The sequence below is a fragment of the Stenella coeruleoalba genome, assembly GCF_951394435.1.
Source record: "Stenella coeruleoalba genome assembly, chromosome: 10".
Classification (NCBI taxonomy): Eukaryota; Metazoa; Chordata; class Mammalia; order Artiodactyla; family Delphinidae; genus Stenella; species Stenella coeruleoalba.
Genome location: NC_137156.1, coordinates 21,033,578 through 21,053,997, shown reverse-complemented (window position 1 = coordinate 21,053,997; position 20,420 = coordinate 21,033,578). Strand labels below are relative to the sequence as shown.

At 45.4% G+C, this 20,420-nt stretch overlaps 1 protein-coding gene and 1 pseudogene across 2 annotated transcripts; both read right to left on the bottom strand.

Moving 5' to 3' along the window:
* Window positions 1–1,925: 1,925 nt before the first annotated feature.
* On the bottom strand, window positions 1,926–14,569 carry BTN3A3 (butyrophilin subfamily 3 member A3). Its single transcript, XM_079933208.1, has 10 exons — window positions 14,340–14,569; window positions 9,829–9,918; window positions 9,244–9,591; window positions 7,550–7,831; window positions 5,521–5,721; window positions 5,372–5,412; window positions 5,203–5,296; window positions 4,774–4,800; window positions 4,303–4,329; window positions 1,926–2,773 (listed from the first exon to the last, which is right to left on the bottom strand). The coding sequence occupies exons 2-10, from the start codon at window positions 9,911–9,913 to the stop codon at window positions 2,070–2,072; spliced, it is 1,809 nt and encodes a 602-aa protein (XP_079789334.1). The 5' UTR covers window positions 9,914–9,918; window positions 14,340–14,569; the 3' UTR covers window positions 1,926–2,069.
* Window positions 14,570–15,112: 543 nt separating this feature from the next.
* Window positions 15,113–19,871, bottom strand: LOC307192376 (annotated as a pseudogene). The gene is made up of 2 exons: window positions 19,748–19,871; window positions 15,113–15,867 (listed from the first exon to the last, which is right to left on the bottom strand). The product of its transcript is annotated as an uncharacterized misc_RNA (transcript).
* Window positions 19,872–20,420: the final 549 nt, after the last annotated feature.

The window sequence follows — 20,420 nt, the reverse complement described above, 5'->3', positions numbered from 1 at the left end:
ATCCTGGATTATCTGGTTGGACATATCTAATTACATAAATTCTTAAAAGTGGAAAAAGGCAGGAGAGTCAAAGAGATTCAGTGGAAGAAGAAACAGGGTGATTCAAAGGCTGAGAGGGATTCAATCTGCCATTACTGCTTTGAAGCTGGAGGAAGAGGACCACGAGCTGAGGAACGTGGCAGCCTCCAGAAACCGGCAATAGCCCTCAGCTGACAGCCAGCAGGAAATGACAGCCTCAGTCCTACAACTGCAAGAAACTAAATTCTGCCAACAGTCTGAATGAGCAAGGAAACAGATTCTTCCCGAGAGCCTCCAGAAAGGAATGCAGCCTGCAGACACCTTGATTTTAGTCCGCTGAGACCCATGTTGGACTTCTGACCTACAAAGCTGTGAGATAGTACATTTATTTTGTTTTAGGTCACAAAATTTATGGTAATTTATTATGGCAGCAATAGAAAACTAATACAATAAGGACTTTGTGAAAATGTTGCAGTGAGGTAAATTGTGAAACTGTGGTGAGTAAACTGTAGGGGCTTAAAATCTAGAAAATGCTCAGTTGAAGAGTGAAGATTATTAACACATTTATTTAACAAAGGTAACTTGACAACCACACGCCCTGTGACGGGACACGCTGTCCCAGAACGTACAGTTTCGATTGTAATACTTGGAATTAATGATGAAATGTTTTGGTTTAAAACTGTTTGTACTGTAACGGCTTTTATTGCTAACCGCTTGACTCGGCTGCTGTGAAATTGAGCTTTGCTTCCCAGCATAATGTGAACAGGAAGACACTGGGTTCCAGATGGCCGACCCAATAGTTCAAAATTAGAACGAACATCCTGTTACCCTGGGATTTAAAAACCACACCTGTACAAGACTCGGGGTCTCACCCTTCTTTTGGTGAGGCCCCAATCGGTTTGTGCTTTTGTGCTTAATAAACGCCTATCACTAATCTACTTTTGATTTGCACTGGATATTGGTGTTCTGTCTTGGTTCTGATTCCTCCCCGAGGGAAGTTCGCAGGTGTGTGCAAGACCGCAACAGCCCGGTAGAGGGGATACACTGGTGAACAAAATAGTGATGATAATGAAGAGTAACTTCTGCCCGGTACCCGTCAGCTGCAAGGAACATTCGTTAACATCAGTAACTGATCAGGCGTGGAAATATCCCTTTCCTGGAGATGGACTCTACAGTGTGATCAAAATACTGCTAAAGTTCATCTAGCTTCATTCCTCCCAAATTCTTGTTCCACAGGCAGTCTTTAGGTATTAAGTTAGGCTTTCTAGAGACCTTAAACTTAGGAGGACTGCTTCTGCTCCAGGATTACTTATCACATTGGCCGGGGTGTGGGGGTGGGGGGGTGGGGAGGTGGAGAGGGGTGGGGCGGTGGTGGTACTCATGCCCTTTAGTAGTTAAGATTTTGGCCTTTAGTCCTTTTGCAGTCCTGTGTGATGCAGTCACTGTGAATTCATTCTCTGGACCAACTCACCCGGCAGAGCCAATCCAGCGAAGCGCTGGACCTATGGCTCTGACTGTTGACCTTGAAGGAACCCAGTGGGGTGTGGCCTCCATAGACACCTACAGTGATCCTTACCCTGGGGGGCCCTGGGAAGGGACACTCAGGGCTGCACATGGTCCCTTCCCCAGAGGGGCAGTTGGGCTGGAAAACAGGCCAGCGGGTAGAGGGTGGGGGACGGGGGCCAAACATCCCCCGGCAGCACAAACTGATGAATTATATAAGTCGCTTAACTCGGCCCTACCTCAGTTTCCACACTTGCGCAATGAGGCTCTATCACAGGGTTGCTGTGAGGATTAAAGGAGAACATTTATTTAAAGCTTTGACACAACCCCCAGTACACTTACGTCATCCGTAAACGTTTTATATTCAAATCACAGCTGTCATTTACTAGCTGAGTGACCTTTGGGAAGTGAATTCACTTTTCTGCACCCTGGTTTCTTTCTCCATATAAAGGAGACAATAAAGCAGTATCAAACTCAACTGTCCATATGGAATAAATAATTGTATTAATACTAGTGAAGTGCTTCACACAGTGTGTGTCTTTGGTATTTTACGGTTGTGATTTGTTGCTGGTAGGGAAGAGGCCCTCAGCTTCAGGCTGGACAGGGAGAAGCAAGGACGTTACTTCAGCCTGAGGCTCCCCATTCTCATCAGCTGAGTCCAGGGCCACGGGGCTCTCCAGAGGAAGGTCAGGCTCTAGGTCAGGAACACTGGAACTCCCCACTCCTGTCAATGCTGGGCAAATGGTCAAGGCAATGGGCTCCAAGGTCAAAATCCTGAAAACGGGCCACAGAGGCCCAGAGAAGGAGGTGTGCGGGAAGGTGTACACATGCGATCCATCCGCGGCGTTGTAGAAGGAGACCTCACCAGTCTCGTAGTCCAGGAAAATCCCCACTATTTGAGGAGGGTTGGCAATTTTCAGTTTGGTCCGGGGGTCAGTGAGAGCCCGATAGACATTCCCATCAGACAGCCCCATAGTCCAGAAGCCATTCTCGGGTGTCATTTTAATCCAACGTTTTCTCTCCACGTTCTCTCTGCACACCCCGACGTGCCACTCTTTCCTGTCCCCAACCTCTACCTCCCAGTAGTGTCTCCCTGACGTGAAGCTCTTGCAGCCAAGCACACAGTAAAGCCAATCAAATCTCTTGGGGTTGTCTGGCAGATTCTGTCGTTTGTATGCTCGCTGCAAGCTCCTCTGGTCATCAGAAACAAGCAGGTTGGAGTTTGCTGTGTTCGGATCCAATATCACATCCGCTGCAGAAAGTTTGGGGATGGGGTCATGGGTCAGCCATTGTTCCTAGATCTCAGAGCCTCAGCCCTTAAGGCCTGGGTCTGGTTGAAGAAGCCCAAGTCCAGAGCTGGGTGTCCCCAACCTGCCCTAAATGTGACCCCCTTAGAAATACCAAAAGAAAGCCATCAGGGGTCTTAAGTTCAGTGGGAAAGAGGAGGGTGATGAGGGTCAGGGTGTTCTTAACTGACACCTGGAGCTGGCTCTTTCCTTCTGCCTTTTTCCTGTTTCCCTCCCCGAAATGACTCTGCCCACCTGTGCTTCATAGGCACATAGGTTTAAATTTCAATCCTTGCACTACTGCTCATGAACTGAATGTCTTTTCCTTTTCTCTTTTCCCATAGACTTAAGCTATATAATATCTTTAAGCCTCAACTTTCTTAACTGAAAAATGGGGATAAAAATACTAATGTCTAGGGTAGGAAGACAACACATGTTGTGTATTTGGCTCAGGGCTGGGCATGGAGGAAGTGGCCTGATCTTATAAAAGCTGCCAGGCCTCTTCTGTGCTAAGGGCCATGTTGGGGGCTTTATGTGCTCCCAGACCCACTCTCCATCTTGCTCCACCCTCTTCTGGGCCCCAGGAATCTGTCCTCTATGGACAGTGTCACTGGGTTCTCTTGCCTCTGGTCACCTGCTGGATTTGGCCAAGGGGAGGTACTAGCTGAAGACTGGAAGAAGAAAGAAGAGAGGCACAGCATTTACTTTTCCCCCTTTCTTCCCTGCCAGCTTCAGATGGTGATGCTCTAACAAAAGGATGACTCTTCTCAGGCAGCCCTCTCCTTGAGCTATAGCTTCCTCTGGGCTGCACCCTCTCCCTATCTCTTCAGGCCCAGGGGTGGTGACAGCTCCCCACTGTTGTGAGTCCTGGGGGACGGAATGTTCCTTTGTCGGCTTCCCTTTACTCTCTTTTTTGCCTTTGTAAATAGTTCCTTCTTTAAACCCTCTTCAACCACCCATTTTGAATATACCATCTCTTTCTTGCTGTTTTTTTGACCAAATACACATTCATGAGCTCATTTAGTCTTTACCTCAACTCTCACATAAATAGGAACTACAATCATCGTCTAAAATTGAGGAGAGTGAAGCTCAAAACATCAAGTGACCTGAGGACACACAGCGGCAGGAGGTGGCATACGGAGCTTGGGAAAGGACAAGATCTCTGAGCATTGCTTTCTCTCCTTGGTCACGTAGCATCCTCGCTCTCCCTGTAGTATTAGTTCGCTCTGCCTGTCCTTCCCCTCAGCTCCACCTTTGATGCCTCTTCCTTCCCATAAAGGTCTACAGAAGCCCAGGAGAGCAATTCTCCCTGGTTCTCTGGGCTCTCAGTGGCAGGGCACGGGAGATGGGCACGGCCTTGAGATCGAGACCTCAAGTCATCTGCCCGGAACTCTCCCAGTCATGGGGACTTGTCCCAGAATCTCAAGACTTGGAGAAGAAAAAGGGAATATGGTCCCTCGGGTTGTTGTCCTAGGGGACATAGTGATTCACTCACCAGCTTGGAAGAGGGCCTTCATCCACTCTGAAAGAAAGGACAATAAGGAAAGGTCATTAATTCTGATCTTTCCCTTACCCATTCTCCTCAATAAGCCTTTTCTGTGTCCCTTCAGTCTCTTCCAGTAGCCAGCTTCCTTCCTCTACAGCTCTGACAGATTAGGCATAAAAGGTCTCAAAAATGGTGGACTTCCTCATCACGCTGGGGCTGCAGGTGACATGGCCAGGCTATAGTAGGCTGCGTGCTTGTGTGCCAGCTGGGTGGGGAGTGGCTGAAAGTGCCCAGATGCTGTATCTGAAGGGCCTCTCTGAGGCTGCAGAAAAGCAGGGGTGGTATTCCTCACAGAAAATGAGCCTCTTGGTTACATCCGAGTATTCCTACTGGGAATGCCAATGCGTCACACAGCAGGGAAAAGGTTTGAATGCTTATACACATGAGCCAGGAAACTCAGAGGACATCCAGGTCACTCACCAGGATAGGCCTGAGACTTCTTCCCACCTACAAGGGAAGAAAGGCAGACACGTCAACTGAACTCTGTCATTTCCTTTCTCCTCCTTTTGCACCCATCTCTCCTTCTTTTTGACCACCTACCCTTCCCACTTCCTCCCTCTGCCGTTCAACTCTCTCCTCCCCTCTCTTCCTTACGGGGGCGGGAGGGAGGGGGAATGAAGGCCCCTTTCTCCATTAAAAAACCAAACAAAACACTCATGATTCTCTCCTCCTTTCTCCCCAACAACCACTTCCCCCCAATCAGCCTCCCATATTTCTTTTCTTGGGAGAAAGGATCCGGAACATTCCTTCAGCCCAGGGCAGAGTTAGTGGCTGAGGAAACTGGCTGGAAAATACTCAGGCAGAGACAGTCTTGGATGAGAATTTGGAGAAAATGTCAGAGCCACTCACGAGCCATGTACAGGATCTTTCTCCACTCTGCAATGGAAGAAGGTGATGAGTCATTAAGAGGCCCAGCGGGGGATAGGAAGATGAGCTTGGGTCCCTGGGGGCATCAGAACTTACTGAGTTCACACTTGAGCATCTCTGGAAAAGAAGCAGAAAAAAAAAAAAAAAGTACTGTTATGGGGATGGAAGGAGGAGGATCTCTAGAATATAAACCTTAAAAATGACGTAGTGCGGGTTGGGTGCACAGGATGGGGATGCAGAGAGGTAGTCCGGCTCCCTCCTGTAGGCACAGGCCTTAGATTCCCTCTCGCGGTCACATACCTTTTATTCTTTGTTCCTGCTCTTTTTCTGCCCGTGCTGTTTCTTTTTCCTCTTCTGCTCTCTTTTTCTCCATGAATAGAGCCTCCTTTTCTTTCCTCTGTAGCCACAGGAAGTAACCAGCCCCTGCGAGGAGCAGCAGACAGACAGGCAGCGTCCCCGCGAAGACAGCGATCCAGAGCTGGGCCCTTCTGAAGAAGGGATCTGCAATGGGATCCAGTCTTAGCCTCTCACCCTCAGGACAGGGTTCACGGAGTTTATCTCCTGCCGTCAAGTGATCTTTCTCTTCCTAAGTTCTCAGAGAACTTTAGGGAAGACTGCAGTAAACCCTAGTAAGGGTTTGTAGCTATAGCAATAGCAAATACCATTACTTGTCTCGAAAGGTCTGCCTCTCACATGTAAATGTGATACTTGAGCATCGCAATCAAGTTTTTTCTAATTAAAATTTACAATAGGTTATATTCACTTGGTTCAAATATCAAATTAAAAAAACATAAAACATCACCCAAGTCTCCTTTTCACTTCCTCTGCCCGTCTCCTTTAATTAGACTCATTTAATCAGCCTAGTATGGTGACTAAGAATGTGCACTTGGGAGCTGGGGGGCCTGGGTTCAAATTCTGATTCCTCCACCTGACTAGCAGTGTGACCTTGGACTAATTAGTTAACCATTCTATTCCAGGTGTCCTCATCTGTAAAACGGGGGTGATAATAAAATTAATAATAATAATAATAGAATAATAAAACCTAACTCATAAGGTTAAAGCATTAAATTAATGTTTATAATGCATTATAAACACATGAGTGCTATGCAAGAGTATATTAAATTTAAAAATATAAATGTATTCTTATTTTTTCTTGTTTACTCCAAAGATAACATTCTGTATAAACTGCTCTGTGTCTTGCTTGTTCTGTTCACATTGTATCTTGCAAATCTTTCCATATTAGTACAGGCAGAATGCCTGTGTTTCCTTTCAGAGCTGGGCAATATTCCATTGCATAAAAATTCCCCATTAATGGATATTTGCATAGTCGCTAACTTGTTGCTCTTATAGTTAATGCTATAAGAAATAATTTTTTACATGGGTAGTTTTCTACACATGCAAGCATATCTGTCAGATAAATTCCTAGAAATGGGATTTTGGATCAATAAGTAGGTAGTTTGGATATATATTGCTATATTGCCCCCAATAGCAATTGTGCCAATTCATACCAAAAATATATCAAATTATGTATACCAAAAAATGTCTAAGTGACTGTCTCCCCACAATCCTACCATCAGAATGTTTTATCAACCAGCACTGTTTTGTTTTGTTTTATCTTGTTGCCAGTCTCACAAGTGGAAAATGTTTTAATATACATTTCTCTATTGAGTGAGGTTGGACACTTTCATATGTCATTCCTTTTCTGTGAATGAATAATTCATATCCTTTGCTTTTTTTCTACTGGTTTGTTTCATATTTTAAGGAGATTAGTGCTTTCTCTAAATTATGAGTTGTACATATTCCCCCTGTTCTCATTTTGTCATTTGTCTTTGCTTAAGGATTTGATCTTTACCACTTCTCCCCCAATTCCCATTGCCTGTCACAGTTTCTGGCACATAGAAAATGCTCAGTAAATACTTGTGACATTATAACAGGGAAAAGAAAACATCCCCGGAGCAAGAAGACACCTCTGGAACCCTGCTCAGTGCCTCGTTTTCACTGCAAACTCAGCACAGAGAATCACACGTCCTCCTTCTTTCTTTTCTTTTTTTCCTTTTTAAAATTCATTTTTATTTCATTTTATTTATTTTTATACTTTTCTCTTTTTAATATGGCTATGCTACATTTCAATTGGTTAATGTTTAAATTGTCATTTTTAAAAATTTTCTACAGATTAAATTTTACATATGCCTCTTTTAAGGTGCATTTAATGGAATTTTAAAAATTGAAGTATAATTGACTTATAATATTATATTAGTTCCAGGTGTTCACATCTTTCTTCTTCCAATAGCCACAGCTCAGTATACCTGAGGCTAAGCAGTGTACTGACCTGCAATGGAAATCTGGGCTGTCTTTTCCTGGTTGAGGAGGGGATTTCTGATGATACAGGACACCCCTTCTCCAGAGCTGCTTTTCACCGTTAGAGATGATGTGACTGCATACAGGCCTGCTCCATCTGTAGCTGGAGGTGTTGCCGCAGCTGGCATGTTCTGGCCCTTGGCATCTCTCCACTGTATTTGGGGCTGGGGATACCAGCCGGTGGATGTGCACCCCAGGTGGATCCCTCCATCCTCATGGCCCTTCATTTCAATGTGAAGATCTGAACCCAGAGCTGTGGAAGGGACAAATGAGCCTCAATTCTTGGGAGCCTCCAGTATCAGTGAGGGTCTCAGCGGGAACTGTATGGCGCATCCACGTTAGATAATTAAAGTAGGGTTTCATTAAGAAGCTGTTTACAAAAGGGTGGTCATTAGTGAGGAGAAAACTATATGGGGCAGAGCAATAGCCCAGGGCCAGGAACAACAGAGCTGTTACCACCCACCCCTAAACCCAAAGGCAGGTGGAGAGGAAGTCGTTTTGAAGACCTAAAAGGAGAGAGTCACGTAGAGAGGACTTTCATAAGAGGAGCTGTGATCTTTGGGAAGAGCACGCAGCCAGCTAAAGGTGGCCCTGCAGGGAGAAAGCCAGGGGCATAAGTACCCGGACTTCTCTCCTCCTCCCCTCCTCTATCTTCAGCTATGGCTCCCCATTGACCAAACTCAGCCAGAAGCCACAGTGCAAGGGAATGCTCTGAGAAAGAGAAATGCAACCTTTGACATTGGACATGGGCCTGGTCTTGGTGTTCTCCTGGGGAACACAAGCCATTTCATGGAACGTCAGCATCAAAGGGCCCTTTGTCACTATGACGGGTCAAGACAAAAACAAGACCAACAACAATCATGTCTGAACATAGAGAAAAACACGAACACTGTCCAAAACACAACGAAGACCAAACATCCTCCTGTCCTGGCCGTGAGTGATGATGCTCCTTTACCAGTCCCAGCTTTAGCTTCACTCTAGTCTTCCTCCTGGGTAAGATTTATGAAGATACCCACCCACAGAATTACACTCCTCCTCCTCCCTGGCAGCATCCAATCCAGAGCAAAGCCTACTTCCATAAACGCTGCCCCAAATCCCCTAACAGAAGCCCAAAGTCTGTACCAAGTCTCCTCTAACAGCCTCTTCCTGAGACCCCCAGTTCCCACGTGGCATGGACTCCCCCTCCTGCAACAAGGATTAAAGTCAACTGGTACAACTGCAGGGGTGTTCCTGGGAACTCGGGTTGGAGAACAGTTGCTGTACAGACGCTGTCCCTACAGGTCAGCCTCCCAGGGCTCACAGCAGGGTGTACCTGGTGGGGCGCCAGAAGCCACAGGGAATGCAGCTGAACCCAAACCTCTGCGCACCATCTCTGAGGAGATGTTTTCTTATCCTTCTCATCCCCGACCTTCCACTTTCCAGCTTAGACCCTGGCCACCAGCAGGAGGGAGTTCTCTACTTGATATGATAGGGTACAGGAGGGAGTCTTCCTGGAGGAAGACCTGCATCTTTCCCGAGGGCCTCAGAGAAACAAAGTTGGAAGGCAGCAGAGGCAGTACCTGGTGATCAACCAGGAGCTCTGCGAGGTGGATTTGGAGATTGAGCTCTGTGTCTGCCCCCAGGCCTCACAGAGGAATGAGCTCAGAACAAAACCCGGAGGCTCACCTGCAACTTTCAGCTCCACCAAGGCTTCTTCGTAGAAGTTGCCATCTTGGAAATAACACAAGTAGTTTCCACTGTCAGAGGCTCTGACGCTGTGAATTTGGAGAGCAGCCTTCCCTGCAGTGATGCCATCTCTTAAAATCTCAGTTCTCCCTCGATACTCTGCTGTCTGTCTGTCTTCTACTTCCTTGCCTTGTGCATACATGAAAACTACCTGCCTGAGGCTGGGTCTCACCCACATCAGTTCCATGTTCTCTGCGCTCATCTTCGGGAACAGGTGACAGGGCAGCTCAGCGTCTTCACCCACCATGGCCAGGATGGGCCCAGGGGGTCCAATCACAGCAAACTGAGCTGGTCAGCAAAAGGGGGAAACTCCATGAGAGGGAGTTGGGGCCATGATGGTAAGGGGGTGTCTCAGGCAGAAAAACCTAGAGAGGAACAGGATCCTGACAGAAGGACATTTGTCTTAATGGCATGTGTACTTTCAGTTTGTGACGGGACTTCCAGGAATGAACAGTCAAAGGTTCTGACTGGGTGCTAACAGGTAATTGTCTGCTTCCGATACATAAAAGCAGCATCGTTCCCTACCTGAGCAAGAGGTGAGCAGCTGGACCAAGATGATGCAGACAAGGAGGTGGGGCAGACGGAAGTCTAGGGACGGCGCCATTTTCATCTGTGCTGCAAATAGAGAGAGTCAAGGAGTCAGGCAGAAATACGGCCTGGAAGAAGATGGATAATTCTGCGTGGAATTCTGAGGTTTCCACGCAGAATTCTTCACCTCAACAGGGCCAACTCAGGGCGAAACACAGTATCGCTAGGGTGATGACCCAAGATCTTCCTCTGCCAAAACGTCTGCTTGGGAGTTTCTTCACCTTTGCGTTCCAATATGGAAAATCTCCCATAAAAGTATGTATGTTAAGTGTACAGACAGTAACCCTAACCCATCAGGAAATCCTTGGCTCTGCGGTCTGAACATGTTCAGAATCTTTACCCGTGCCCGCACTTCCCCAGCTACGCCAGGTCCAAGCCTCCACCATCACACTCTGATTAATACCGGACCTTCCTCTCTGGGTCCCCTGATTCTGCTTGTATCCCCTACAGTCTCAACACAACATCCAGAACATTCCTTGAGTCACATCCTGTCACTCCTCTGCTCAGCACTTTCCAGTGGCTCCCATTTCACTCAGAGCAGCTGCTGAAGTCCTTCCAGTGGCTGGCATGGTCCTCCAGGACCTGCACTCCTCATTTCATCTCCCGTACTCTCCCTGTCTCTGCTCCGGCCACACTGCCCTTCCTGCCGCTCCTTGACCAGGACATGACAGAGGACCTTGACCTCAACTCTTCCCTCTACCTGGAACCCTCTTCCCTGCATATTCACAAGCTCACTCTCTTGCCTCCTTCAAATCTTTCCTTTAAAGTCAGTTCCTCTATGGGACCTTCTCTGACCACAGAATTATGGCAAACTGCTCCCACCCCCCTGAATCTGCTCTCTTTTTCCCATTGAATTTTCACCACTGAACATTTCATACATTTATCGTGTGTCTCCACCTGCTAGAATGTAAGCTCCACAAAACAATGATATTAGTCTGTTTTGTTTCCTGGTGTGTAAGAAGCCTGTAGCATGGTGGTGGTTCACATGGAAACCTCAGTAAATATTTGTTGAATGAGTGAATGGATGAGGAGTTACATATTAAACCATCAATACTCACTAGCATTTTAGTTCACTTTAGATGATCAGATTAGTTGGTGGTCATCCAACTAATGGATGGAGAGGTGGGGAGGCGGAGAATTTATGAGGATAAGTGTTTTTCTCCATAATGACAGTGCTCTTTTGGTCTGGCTTAGAGAGCAGAGCTTGGCCTCTTGTGGTCCCACTGGGCCTTGCCTATATTAATGTGTTTGTTCCTATTTTTCAATAAAGTGGTTTCAAGGAGCAAGCCTGTCCTGGACATGCAAGTGTTGCAACTTGATGTTCCTTAACGCACTCTTTTCACAATTGTTCTGGGAATTCCCTGGCGGTCCAGTGGTTAGTACTCTGCGCTTTCACTGCTGGGTTCGATCCCTGGTTGGGGAGCTAATCCCATGCGTGGCCCCCCAAAAATTGTTCTTTGGGGGAGAAACACCTGTTCTTTGGGGGAGAAACATTTCTGGAAAGGAAGTGATTCCTTTCCTTTCTTCCCTTTCCTCATGTGTTCACCAACGCTCCTCGGCAGATGGCCTGCCTCTGGGCTCACCAGCAATGGATAATTTTCCTACCTTGGTCTTTGCACTGCTAGAGAAGCGCCTTTTAGGGGCGGAGATGTATGTGCACTTGCACAGAAGGGGCAAATATGTCAACCGAGAAGCACACAGCAGCCCAACAGCTCAGACCTCTATGCAGTGCTGGCGTTCTTCCAGCTCAGAGGCAGGGCCCCGCAACTCCCCAGTCTCAGACCAATGTTTCCAAATGTATCTTGGCTCAGAAAAGCACCTTTACCTCCTTTTAGGCATGGTCTGTGGGATCACTGTGAACTTTTGTGTTAAGGGAAGTGTGTGGCCCTTGCCAACTAGCCAGGCTTGATTCTAACTGGAGTTCTAACTCGGCTTCCATCCCAGCCACCCCAGAGTTGGCTGCGTCCCTAAATAGTAGAGACCCTGAGAGTCGGCCTAGGTGGATTACTCCAAGACAGGACTGAGAACTCTAGAAGTAGCCCCCTCCCTTCTCCCATCATGTATTCTTTCCTTCCCTGAAAACGTCAGATGGAATGGTATGCCAACAAATGACTCAGGGTGCCCGTCTGCGGAGCAACACTGCCGTCTCCTCTAGGCCCCAACCCATGGCCATCACCAAGTTCAAATCACTCTTCCATCAGACTCTGGTCAAGATTCTGGCAGATTCCCTGGGTCACCCAGAGGCTGAACCTACCACTTCTTTTTTTTAATTTTGGCCAAGCTGCACAGTTTACAGGATCTCAGTTCCCCGACCAGGGACTGAATCCAGGCCATGGCAGTGAAAGTGCCCAAACCTAACCACTGGACCGCCAGGGAACTCCTATGAACCTACCACTTCTTAATCCCAAGGCAAGTGAATGGGAGAGTTAGGAATAAGACCAGGTCTCACCCGTGTGTTTTCATTCATTCAACAAACGTTTATTGAGCACTCACTGTGTGCCAGGCCCACTACAGGTTAGGTGTTGGAAATAAAAAGGGTGTGGGAAGTAAGTCATGGCACTATGATTCACGACCTTTGTGATCTCAATCATGTGACAAAACCTATCTGAACTTCAGTTACTCATAAAACATTGTGAAATAGGAACTTTAGAACGTACATAATTGGCTCAGCAATTTCACTTCCAGATATCTGGTCCAGCAAAGCACTTGCATGGGTGCAGAGAGAATTATGTGTAAGGATGACACTGAAGCATTATTTTTAAAAGGAAAAAAAAAAAAAAAAGATAAACAACCTAACCAGCCACTCTAACCACTAACAGGAGACTGGTTAGTTAAATAAAGGCTCATCTGTATGAGGGAATTCGATATGGCAGTTAAGAGTGATTTACAGTCACTAACTCAGATAATCAAGATATATTAAACAAAAAGAACACTGCAGAAAAATACTAATGATCCTATTAAAAAACAACAACAAAGCTATAAATTTGTATATACATTTTTATGGGATCGCCTTAAAAGAGTTCTGAAGGGCCACATGCTAAAATGAAAATCAGAGATTGAGTGAGAGACACTTGTCCTTTGCCCCCTATACTTTGAAAATTGTTTGAATGTTTTCAATTTTAAAAGTTTTCACGTTTTACTTAACAATTAAAAATTGTTACAAATAATTATTGTGACTGTAACATATTAGTTGTTCAGAAAATACCGACTCCTGTAAATCAACTGTATGTCAATAAATAAATAAATAAAAATAAAATACCAACTCTTCACACCAATCCCCCCAAAACAAACCAGCATGAGGCCCGCATTCATAGTACCTGCTGTCGTGATAAGTGCACCAGGAACTGCCTTTGAGAACAAGGCCCGCAGAGGCGGGTGGGTGGGTTGAAGAGGAGCCGGGAGCAGAAATCTGTGCTGCTGGGAATTCTCTGGAGCCTGCCTGAAACCCGGACAACTCTCGGACAAAAGACTGCCTTTCACCATATCCTCTGCTCTTCAAAACTACTCTCTAAGCTGCTAGAGAGAGGACAGTATTATTATTCTATAGGTAACAATTTCAGTGCTGTCCTCAGAGTGAGGAATATATTTTCACTAATTTTTTTAGGATATTTATTGGGTTTTGTTCCTGATTATAGACAACTTCAAAATGGAAAAAAATATGAAGGAATAAAATTTAAATAATCTGTGATGGTAATCATATACTTTGCTTCATGGGAATAAAACTATTTCTGGAAGTATTTTGGCCATAGATATATACTAAATGCCTGAAAATTGTCAAAATTATAATTTGACCCAGAAATTCCACTTGTAGAAATTACTGCTAAAAAAAAAAAATCAGGTATTAACACAAACATTCATGTTTAAAGCGGTTCATCATAAGTAAGATCTACAACTGCAAAATGTAGATACAATTTAAATGTCCAAATTCGATCCAGTTTTGTTACAATTAGAAATAAAAACTCTTTATTAAAAATATGATTCCTAATGACTATATGAAAATCCCTTTTATGATTGGACAGTGTGTTTGTATCCATTCTCCAACTCTTGTATATGTAGCTTGGTTCAGATTTTTGTAATTGCAAATAATTCCGTAATGCACAGCTTTACATATAAATCTTTAAGGCACATCTCTTTTTAAAATCTCTTAGAACAGATTCCCAGAGATGACTGAGAGAGATAAGAGTCCTTTGCTCCTTTCTGACCACAGTAAGCTCCTAAGAACATGCAGTTGGCAAGTTTTTTCATTCACGTTGTCTCCTTCCCTTACATTTTCCAATTCAGGTCTTTAGCCTTTGCATTGTCCTGCTGCCTCCACCCCCTCATCCTCACACACAAGCACCAATCCCTTTCTCTGGATGAGGGCCTCCCTGGAGGCCCACTCTCAGCTCTTCAGCCTCTCTCCCTCTAGGGCTCGTGGCCCTGGCTTTTACCCATTTTCCCACACTTACCTCTTGGCTATCCCATCTGAAAATCACAGCCCTCAGAATAAAGGTAATCAATAGAGGCTCTGTTACCTGGAAGAAAGGAAAAAGAAATATGCCTGCTCACTAGGAAAAGCAGTAACAGGGTCATTCTGTAGAAGAATTAGTTTTTGGATTGGCTCAGAGGGGTGTTTCTCATCAGTTGCTGGGCAGAAACCAGTGAGGAAGTTTAAAATGAAAACTGAAACTGTATTGGATTGTACACGGTGAAGAAAAATTCCAGCCTAATTTTCACACTGTGTCACTCTGTGTTTTCCTAATTGAACCACTTATGTATATGTATGTGTATAATCAGTCTTTCATTATATATACCTGTTTTACATCTTCTATATGATAATAGATTTATTTTATATCAGAAAAGACTTACTGAGTAACGAAATAAAAGATTTTAACATGTGAAGAGAGGAAGATGTGCATTAATTAAAATGTTTCTGTGGCTATTTGCTGACATCTGTTTGCATGTACACAGGCACGTGGAGGAGGATTTATCTTTTACAACAGAGCCAAATGAGAGTATGAACAGAAAACCAGACCCACTCCACCTCTTAGCACCTCTGAAATTCAGGTCTCGGATCCATCACCAAATAACATAATTTTCAGATTTCCCAAAGCAGTGTTGCCGGTGACCGATTGGCATGTTTTACATTTTTCAGAAAAATTCTTATTTGGGGTGTTGCTCAGAAGCCTCATTCACCTTCTGAGCCTTATTTGTGCTACGTTTGTATTTTCACGCATATTTCTTTCTACTCTGCCAGCAGGATTCTGTATTTTCCGAGGTTAGATTCTGGATAGTCTGTGGATACTGTTTCTATAAGGGGTCTTCGGGACAAAGTGGTCTTACCTGTGGCCTAGAGCCTCCCAAGACAATTTATTTGCCTCTTGAGACAATGATTAAAGCTCAAAGGACTTTGATATGACTTGGCTGATGGAATTTAATTATATATTGGGCTGGCCAAAAAGTTTGTTCGGGTTTTTCTGTAAGATATTATGGAAAAAACCTGAACCAACTGTGTGTGTGTGTGTGTGTGTGTGTGTGTGTGTGTGTGTGTGTATTTTCCTTTTTTTTTTTCCCCCTACCAGTGATTGAACCCGAGCCCACAGCAGTGAAAGCATGGAATCCCAACCATCGGACCTCCAGGGAATTCCCAGAATTTAATTATATTCCAACAGTTTGAATTTAGGCTCTGTGGTGGAGATGGCTGGTTGCTTGTGCAAGCTCTATTTCCTGCTTTTTTTTTTTTTTTTTTTTTAATGTACAAAGAGCTAGCATTCTTTCTGTGCTAAGGTAGATGTCTTGGATGGCCCATCCAAGGAAGCTCATGGAGTCCAGCTTAATAAAACCTACACACCTCGCATCCTGATGGAATACTGGTAGCCCATATTGAGGCAGTATTTCTGGATCAGACTGTGAGGGTTTGAGCAGACACGGCAAGACAACCCTGGCCAAATTTTCTCAGATGGCTCCAGTAGAGCTGGTGGTGACCCACCTTGCTTTCTCATTTCCAATGAGGCAAAAGGTCCCTGCTTCTTAGCACTCAAACCGAATTTTGGGGAGTAGTGCAATGTGCCCATCCTTATAGATAAGAGAGGCCAAGGGACTAAGTTTGAGCCAATGATTCTTTTTTTTCTTTTTTGCAGTACGCGGGCCTCTCACTTTGGTGGCCTCTCCCGTTGCGGAGCACAGGCTCCGGACGCACAGGCTCAGCGGCCATGGCTCACGGGCCCAGCCACTCCGCGGCATGTGGGATCTTCCCGGACCGGGGCACGATCCCGTGTCCCCTGCATCGGCAGGCGGACCCTCAACCACTGCGCCACCAGGGAAGCCCTGAGCCAATGCTTTGAAGGCGGAAGTTGTTGGGTTATGTTTCTCAAGACAGGTCTACGATCTTCTACCTCTTTCTTCCTCTTGCCTAGAACATGGTCTTTGGAGCTGGAGTGCAGTGACCAACTTGTGACCATGAGGCAACCTTGAGAATGGAAACTACATGCTGAGAGGGCAGAGAATAAAGACAGAAGGAGGCTGGGGCGTGGATGCATCTCTGAGCTGCTGGACCAGCTCTGGACAGCTGCCCTCTGATTTCACTTTATGTGAAAGGAAAATAAATCTTGTTTTATTTGAGCCAGAAGTACTTCTGGTCTCTATCCTCAGCAGCAAAATACAATTCATCCCTCCCCAGTCCCCACTTATCAACACTTTATCTTGAAACTTTTCAAACGGATAGCAAAGTTGCAAGAATTTTTCAGTGAACGTCTAATACACCTATGGTCTAGACTCTACAGTGAACATTTTACTATACTTGCTTTATTATAATCTATCCTTCTGTTCACACCCCTATCCATCCTTATTTATTACTTATTCCAATATTTATTGATTTATTTGGTACCTTCTAAAGTAAGTTACAAACACCAGCACTTTCCCTTGGAGACTTCAGCAGACTATCAGGCAGAACATAGTTCTGAAATGCTTGAGGCACCAGTGCTATGTCTGAAATATAAATGTAGGAGTATCTTTAAGTTATATGTTCTAAAATGATCAGGGGGTTATTTTTATCTGGCTATCCCTAGCTCCTAAATGCCCAGCCATCCCCAAAGACATTGATGGTCTGGCCCCAGCTACCTGGCCACTCTTACTAAAAGTCAGGGCTACCTCCAACAGGCTATGTGTAAGCAGGAGGGCTCCAGGACTGCCTCTCAGGAACAACCTCGGCAGGGACAAGCAGTGCCTCAGGTCCCTTTTGTCCCTTCCCTGGCACCTACTCAGAGAAATGCTCCTTTCTCTGCTGATACCACAAGAAGGGACTTGAGGTTCTTGAGGACCTGTAGGATTTAGGCCCCCAAATCACATGAAGAAGGGCAGGCATAAAACCACTTATAAAGGAAACTGAGGAAAGGCATGGGATTGAGTTCAGAAATAAAATAAAATAAATAAAATAAAATCGAAGAGTGGGCATGATATCACAGAGAGCTGAGAAGGTAAAGCTTAGCTCAGAAAGTAAAAATCTGCCCTCCCGGTCATCAGGCTGGGCTAACCGACATGCCTGATAAAGCCAACTCCATACTTAACAGGAAATAGTATTTCTCTCAAGGTCATGTTGCAGCTGCAAAACCCTTCTCTGAGTGCTTCCTGCTTTCTGACTCACTGGGAAATTTCGTTTTTAAAATTCACAGTCTGTCAAAAAGATTTGCTGCTGGAAATCATATCAATGAGAATGAAATATTCCCCTCTTGTCTGGAGGATCCAACCTACTTTGACACAGAGAAGCAAACTTGATTTCAAACCTAGATGCTAAACTTCAGAGAAGGGGTTTCTAGGCACAACATTTTGTACCTCTTAACTTTATGGTTTCCAAAGAAATAGGCTCCAGATCCACTTCTCATCCAGACCTTTACATAAAGCCTGGGGAGAGAAATGCATATAAAATGGAGCAGGAAAGAATTCATTTGCAGGAAAGAATTCATTGATTCAGCACACTATTATTGAGAACCTACAGTCTAGTAGGTATCAGGCATTGCAGTTAATATTGGAATGGGTAAACCATAGACTTGGAGGCCAGGTTGCCTGGGTGAACTTAACTAGCTGTGTGACCTTGGGCCAATCACTTAACCTCTCTGTGCCTTAGTTGTCCTATATGTAAAATAAGGGTAATAACAGCACCTATCTTTTGGGTTATTGTTGTGAGGATGAAATGAGATCATTCAGGCAATTTGCTTACAACCATGCTTCATAGAGATTAAGACATAAAAATGTATGTGCAGTAGGGCTTCCCTGGTGGCGCAGTGGTTGAGAGTCCGCCTGCTGATGCGGGGGACACGGGTTTGTGCCCCGGTCTGGGAAGATCCCACATGCTGCGGAGCGGCTAGGCCCGTGAGCCATGGCCGCTGAACCTGCGCGTCTGGAGCCTGTGCTCCGCAACGGGAGAGGCCACAACAGTGAGAGGCCTGCGTACCGCAAAAAAACAAACAAACAAAAAAAACAAACGTATGTGCAGTAAAAGGTAGATTTGGTCCTCCTTCTTAAGGTTGATAGATTGGATTGTCCTTTGAGGATGATGAGATGGCTGGGTTTGAAGCTGAAGGAATGCAAAACCGAAGGGCGGGCTTCTACTGTTGACTTTAGGAAAATGAGCCTGATAGATACCAAACTGTAGGCAGATACTTCTTTTGCAGGAAATAGGTAGCCCTGTACCTAATAATATTTCAAGTCCCTTTTGTATGGCAATTGTACTTTTAAGAATTTATCCTAATGACAAATGCAGTTTGGAAATTTATTCCGTGGAAGTGACCAGAGCTGTGCAAAACGATTTACATACAAAGATGTTTATAGTAGCATTATTTGTAACAGGGAAGAAAGAAAACCACGTTGATTATGAATAATATAAGATTTGTATTTAAGATTTGGTGTTACGTAAAAGAAGCATATCGTGGGACAAATATAACAAGGCTCGATTTTCATTAGAAAAACTGTGTGTGTATGTATTTGTATAAGCATAGAAAAAAGTTAAAGAATATGCACTTAACTGTTGATGAAGTAAAATATTCTAAAGGTAGGAAGATATTTAGGGAAAGGAGCAGTAAACAAATTCACAAACTGGAAAAGAAATCTTGGATCTGGGGTGAAAAGTGTCACTGAAAGGACCATTGCAGTTGCTTTATAAAGAATGACTGGACTCTGAGAGGTGCTATGATTGGCATTAGATGTAAGGATGTTGAAGGCAGCATCGATTCCCAGAGCACCAGGGTGACCTGGAGAAGTGACTTTTCTCTGTGCACTTTATTCAGTCTCTCTCTGGGTTGTACATGCGTCAAAACGAAATAATGTCTTTGTATGAAAAGACTCAGAAGACAGCCAAGGCCCATCCAGATCCAGCTTCCTGCTGCTCTATTCTGCAGACATTAATGACAAGGAGCTCAAGATCAGAGATCACTCTCCACCCAGCTAGTCTTTCCATCAGTATCTTGTCTCTGCTTCCTTTTGGGGTTCCTTTTTCAGTTTCCAGCTGGGAGGCAACACCAGACAGACTCTCTTGACAAGATTCTGTAGGGTCGCATTGTCCTTTCTTGGCCTCTGCACCACTCAGCCTTGGAGAATTATAAACTGTCCCTAGTCTTTATCTGCAGCAAAAGTCAGAGGGGCTCAACCACCACTGTTGGCTCAGCTGGAGCCTTGGGGGCGTTGTCCCCAGAAATACGGCACCTCAACCCCAGTGCCAAGTTCTCCCCTGGACGTTTAACCGAGAGAAAGCCTAGAGACAGATGGCCTCAGTGGCAGATAGTCAGAGGGTTTGGGTGATAGAATCAGAGGCAGAACGAAGGCCGAAGAGACCCAGAGAAGGTGGCCTGGGGGAAAGTGTACATGTGGGACCCATCGGCCACACTATGGAAGGAGACATCCCCAGCCTCATAGTCCGAGAACATCCCCACCCGGCTGGGGGCCTCGCTCACGGGGAAGACAGTCCAAGGGGAGGTGAGGGCCTGGTACTTCCCAGCATAGAGTTCCATGGCCCAGAACCCATTCTGAGGTGACTCTGTGATTCCCCCACATCCTTTCTATGTTTTCCTCACAAACCCCCAGCTCCCAGTAAGTCCTGTCACCCACTTCCGCCTCCCAGTAATGTCTCCCCGAAGAGAAGGACTCGTGGCCCAGCACACAAGGCTCAAAAGAAAAGCTCTCAGGTTTTTTTGGGAGATGCTGCCACGATTTTCTCCGCCTAACACTTCGGTGATCTTCAGACAGAAAGAGTTCAGAGTAGGCAGCGTCTGGATCCAGAGTCACATGAGCTGCGGAAAGAACGAGAGAAGAGAGGCCCGTCATCTCTGGCATCCCAGGGCCCTCAGTGACTGGGAAGAGGGGGAAAAGGAGCTGGTTCTAACCCATGAAGTTCCCTTGCTTCCTCTACAAAATAGCTGGAGTGATAAGTATCTCCCCCAAATGTCCTCAAGAACATGCTTCAAAGAGCTACTAGGAGAGCTCAGAAACTTACAAGGAGGAGAAAATCCAGATTCCCCAAATCCGGAGGTTCCTGGACCCCAGGAGCAGGGGGTGGCCAA

Bases quoted from the DNA above. Each gene is read 5' to 3' on its own strand.
- BTN3A3 (XM_079933208.1), bottom strand. From the start codon at position 9,913: ATGAAAATGGCGCCGTCCCTAGACTTCCGTCTGCCCCACCTCCTTGTC. The intron at 7,832-9,243 runs GTGAGCCTCCGG...TCCCTTCCACAG, and splicing joins GGTGGAGCTGAAAGTTGCAG to CTCTGGGTTCAGATCTTCAC. The intron at 2,774-4,302 runs GTGAGTGAATCA...AACTTTCTGCAG, and splicing joins GAAGGCCCTCTTCCAAGCTG to CGGATGTGATATTGGATCCG.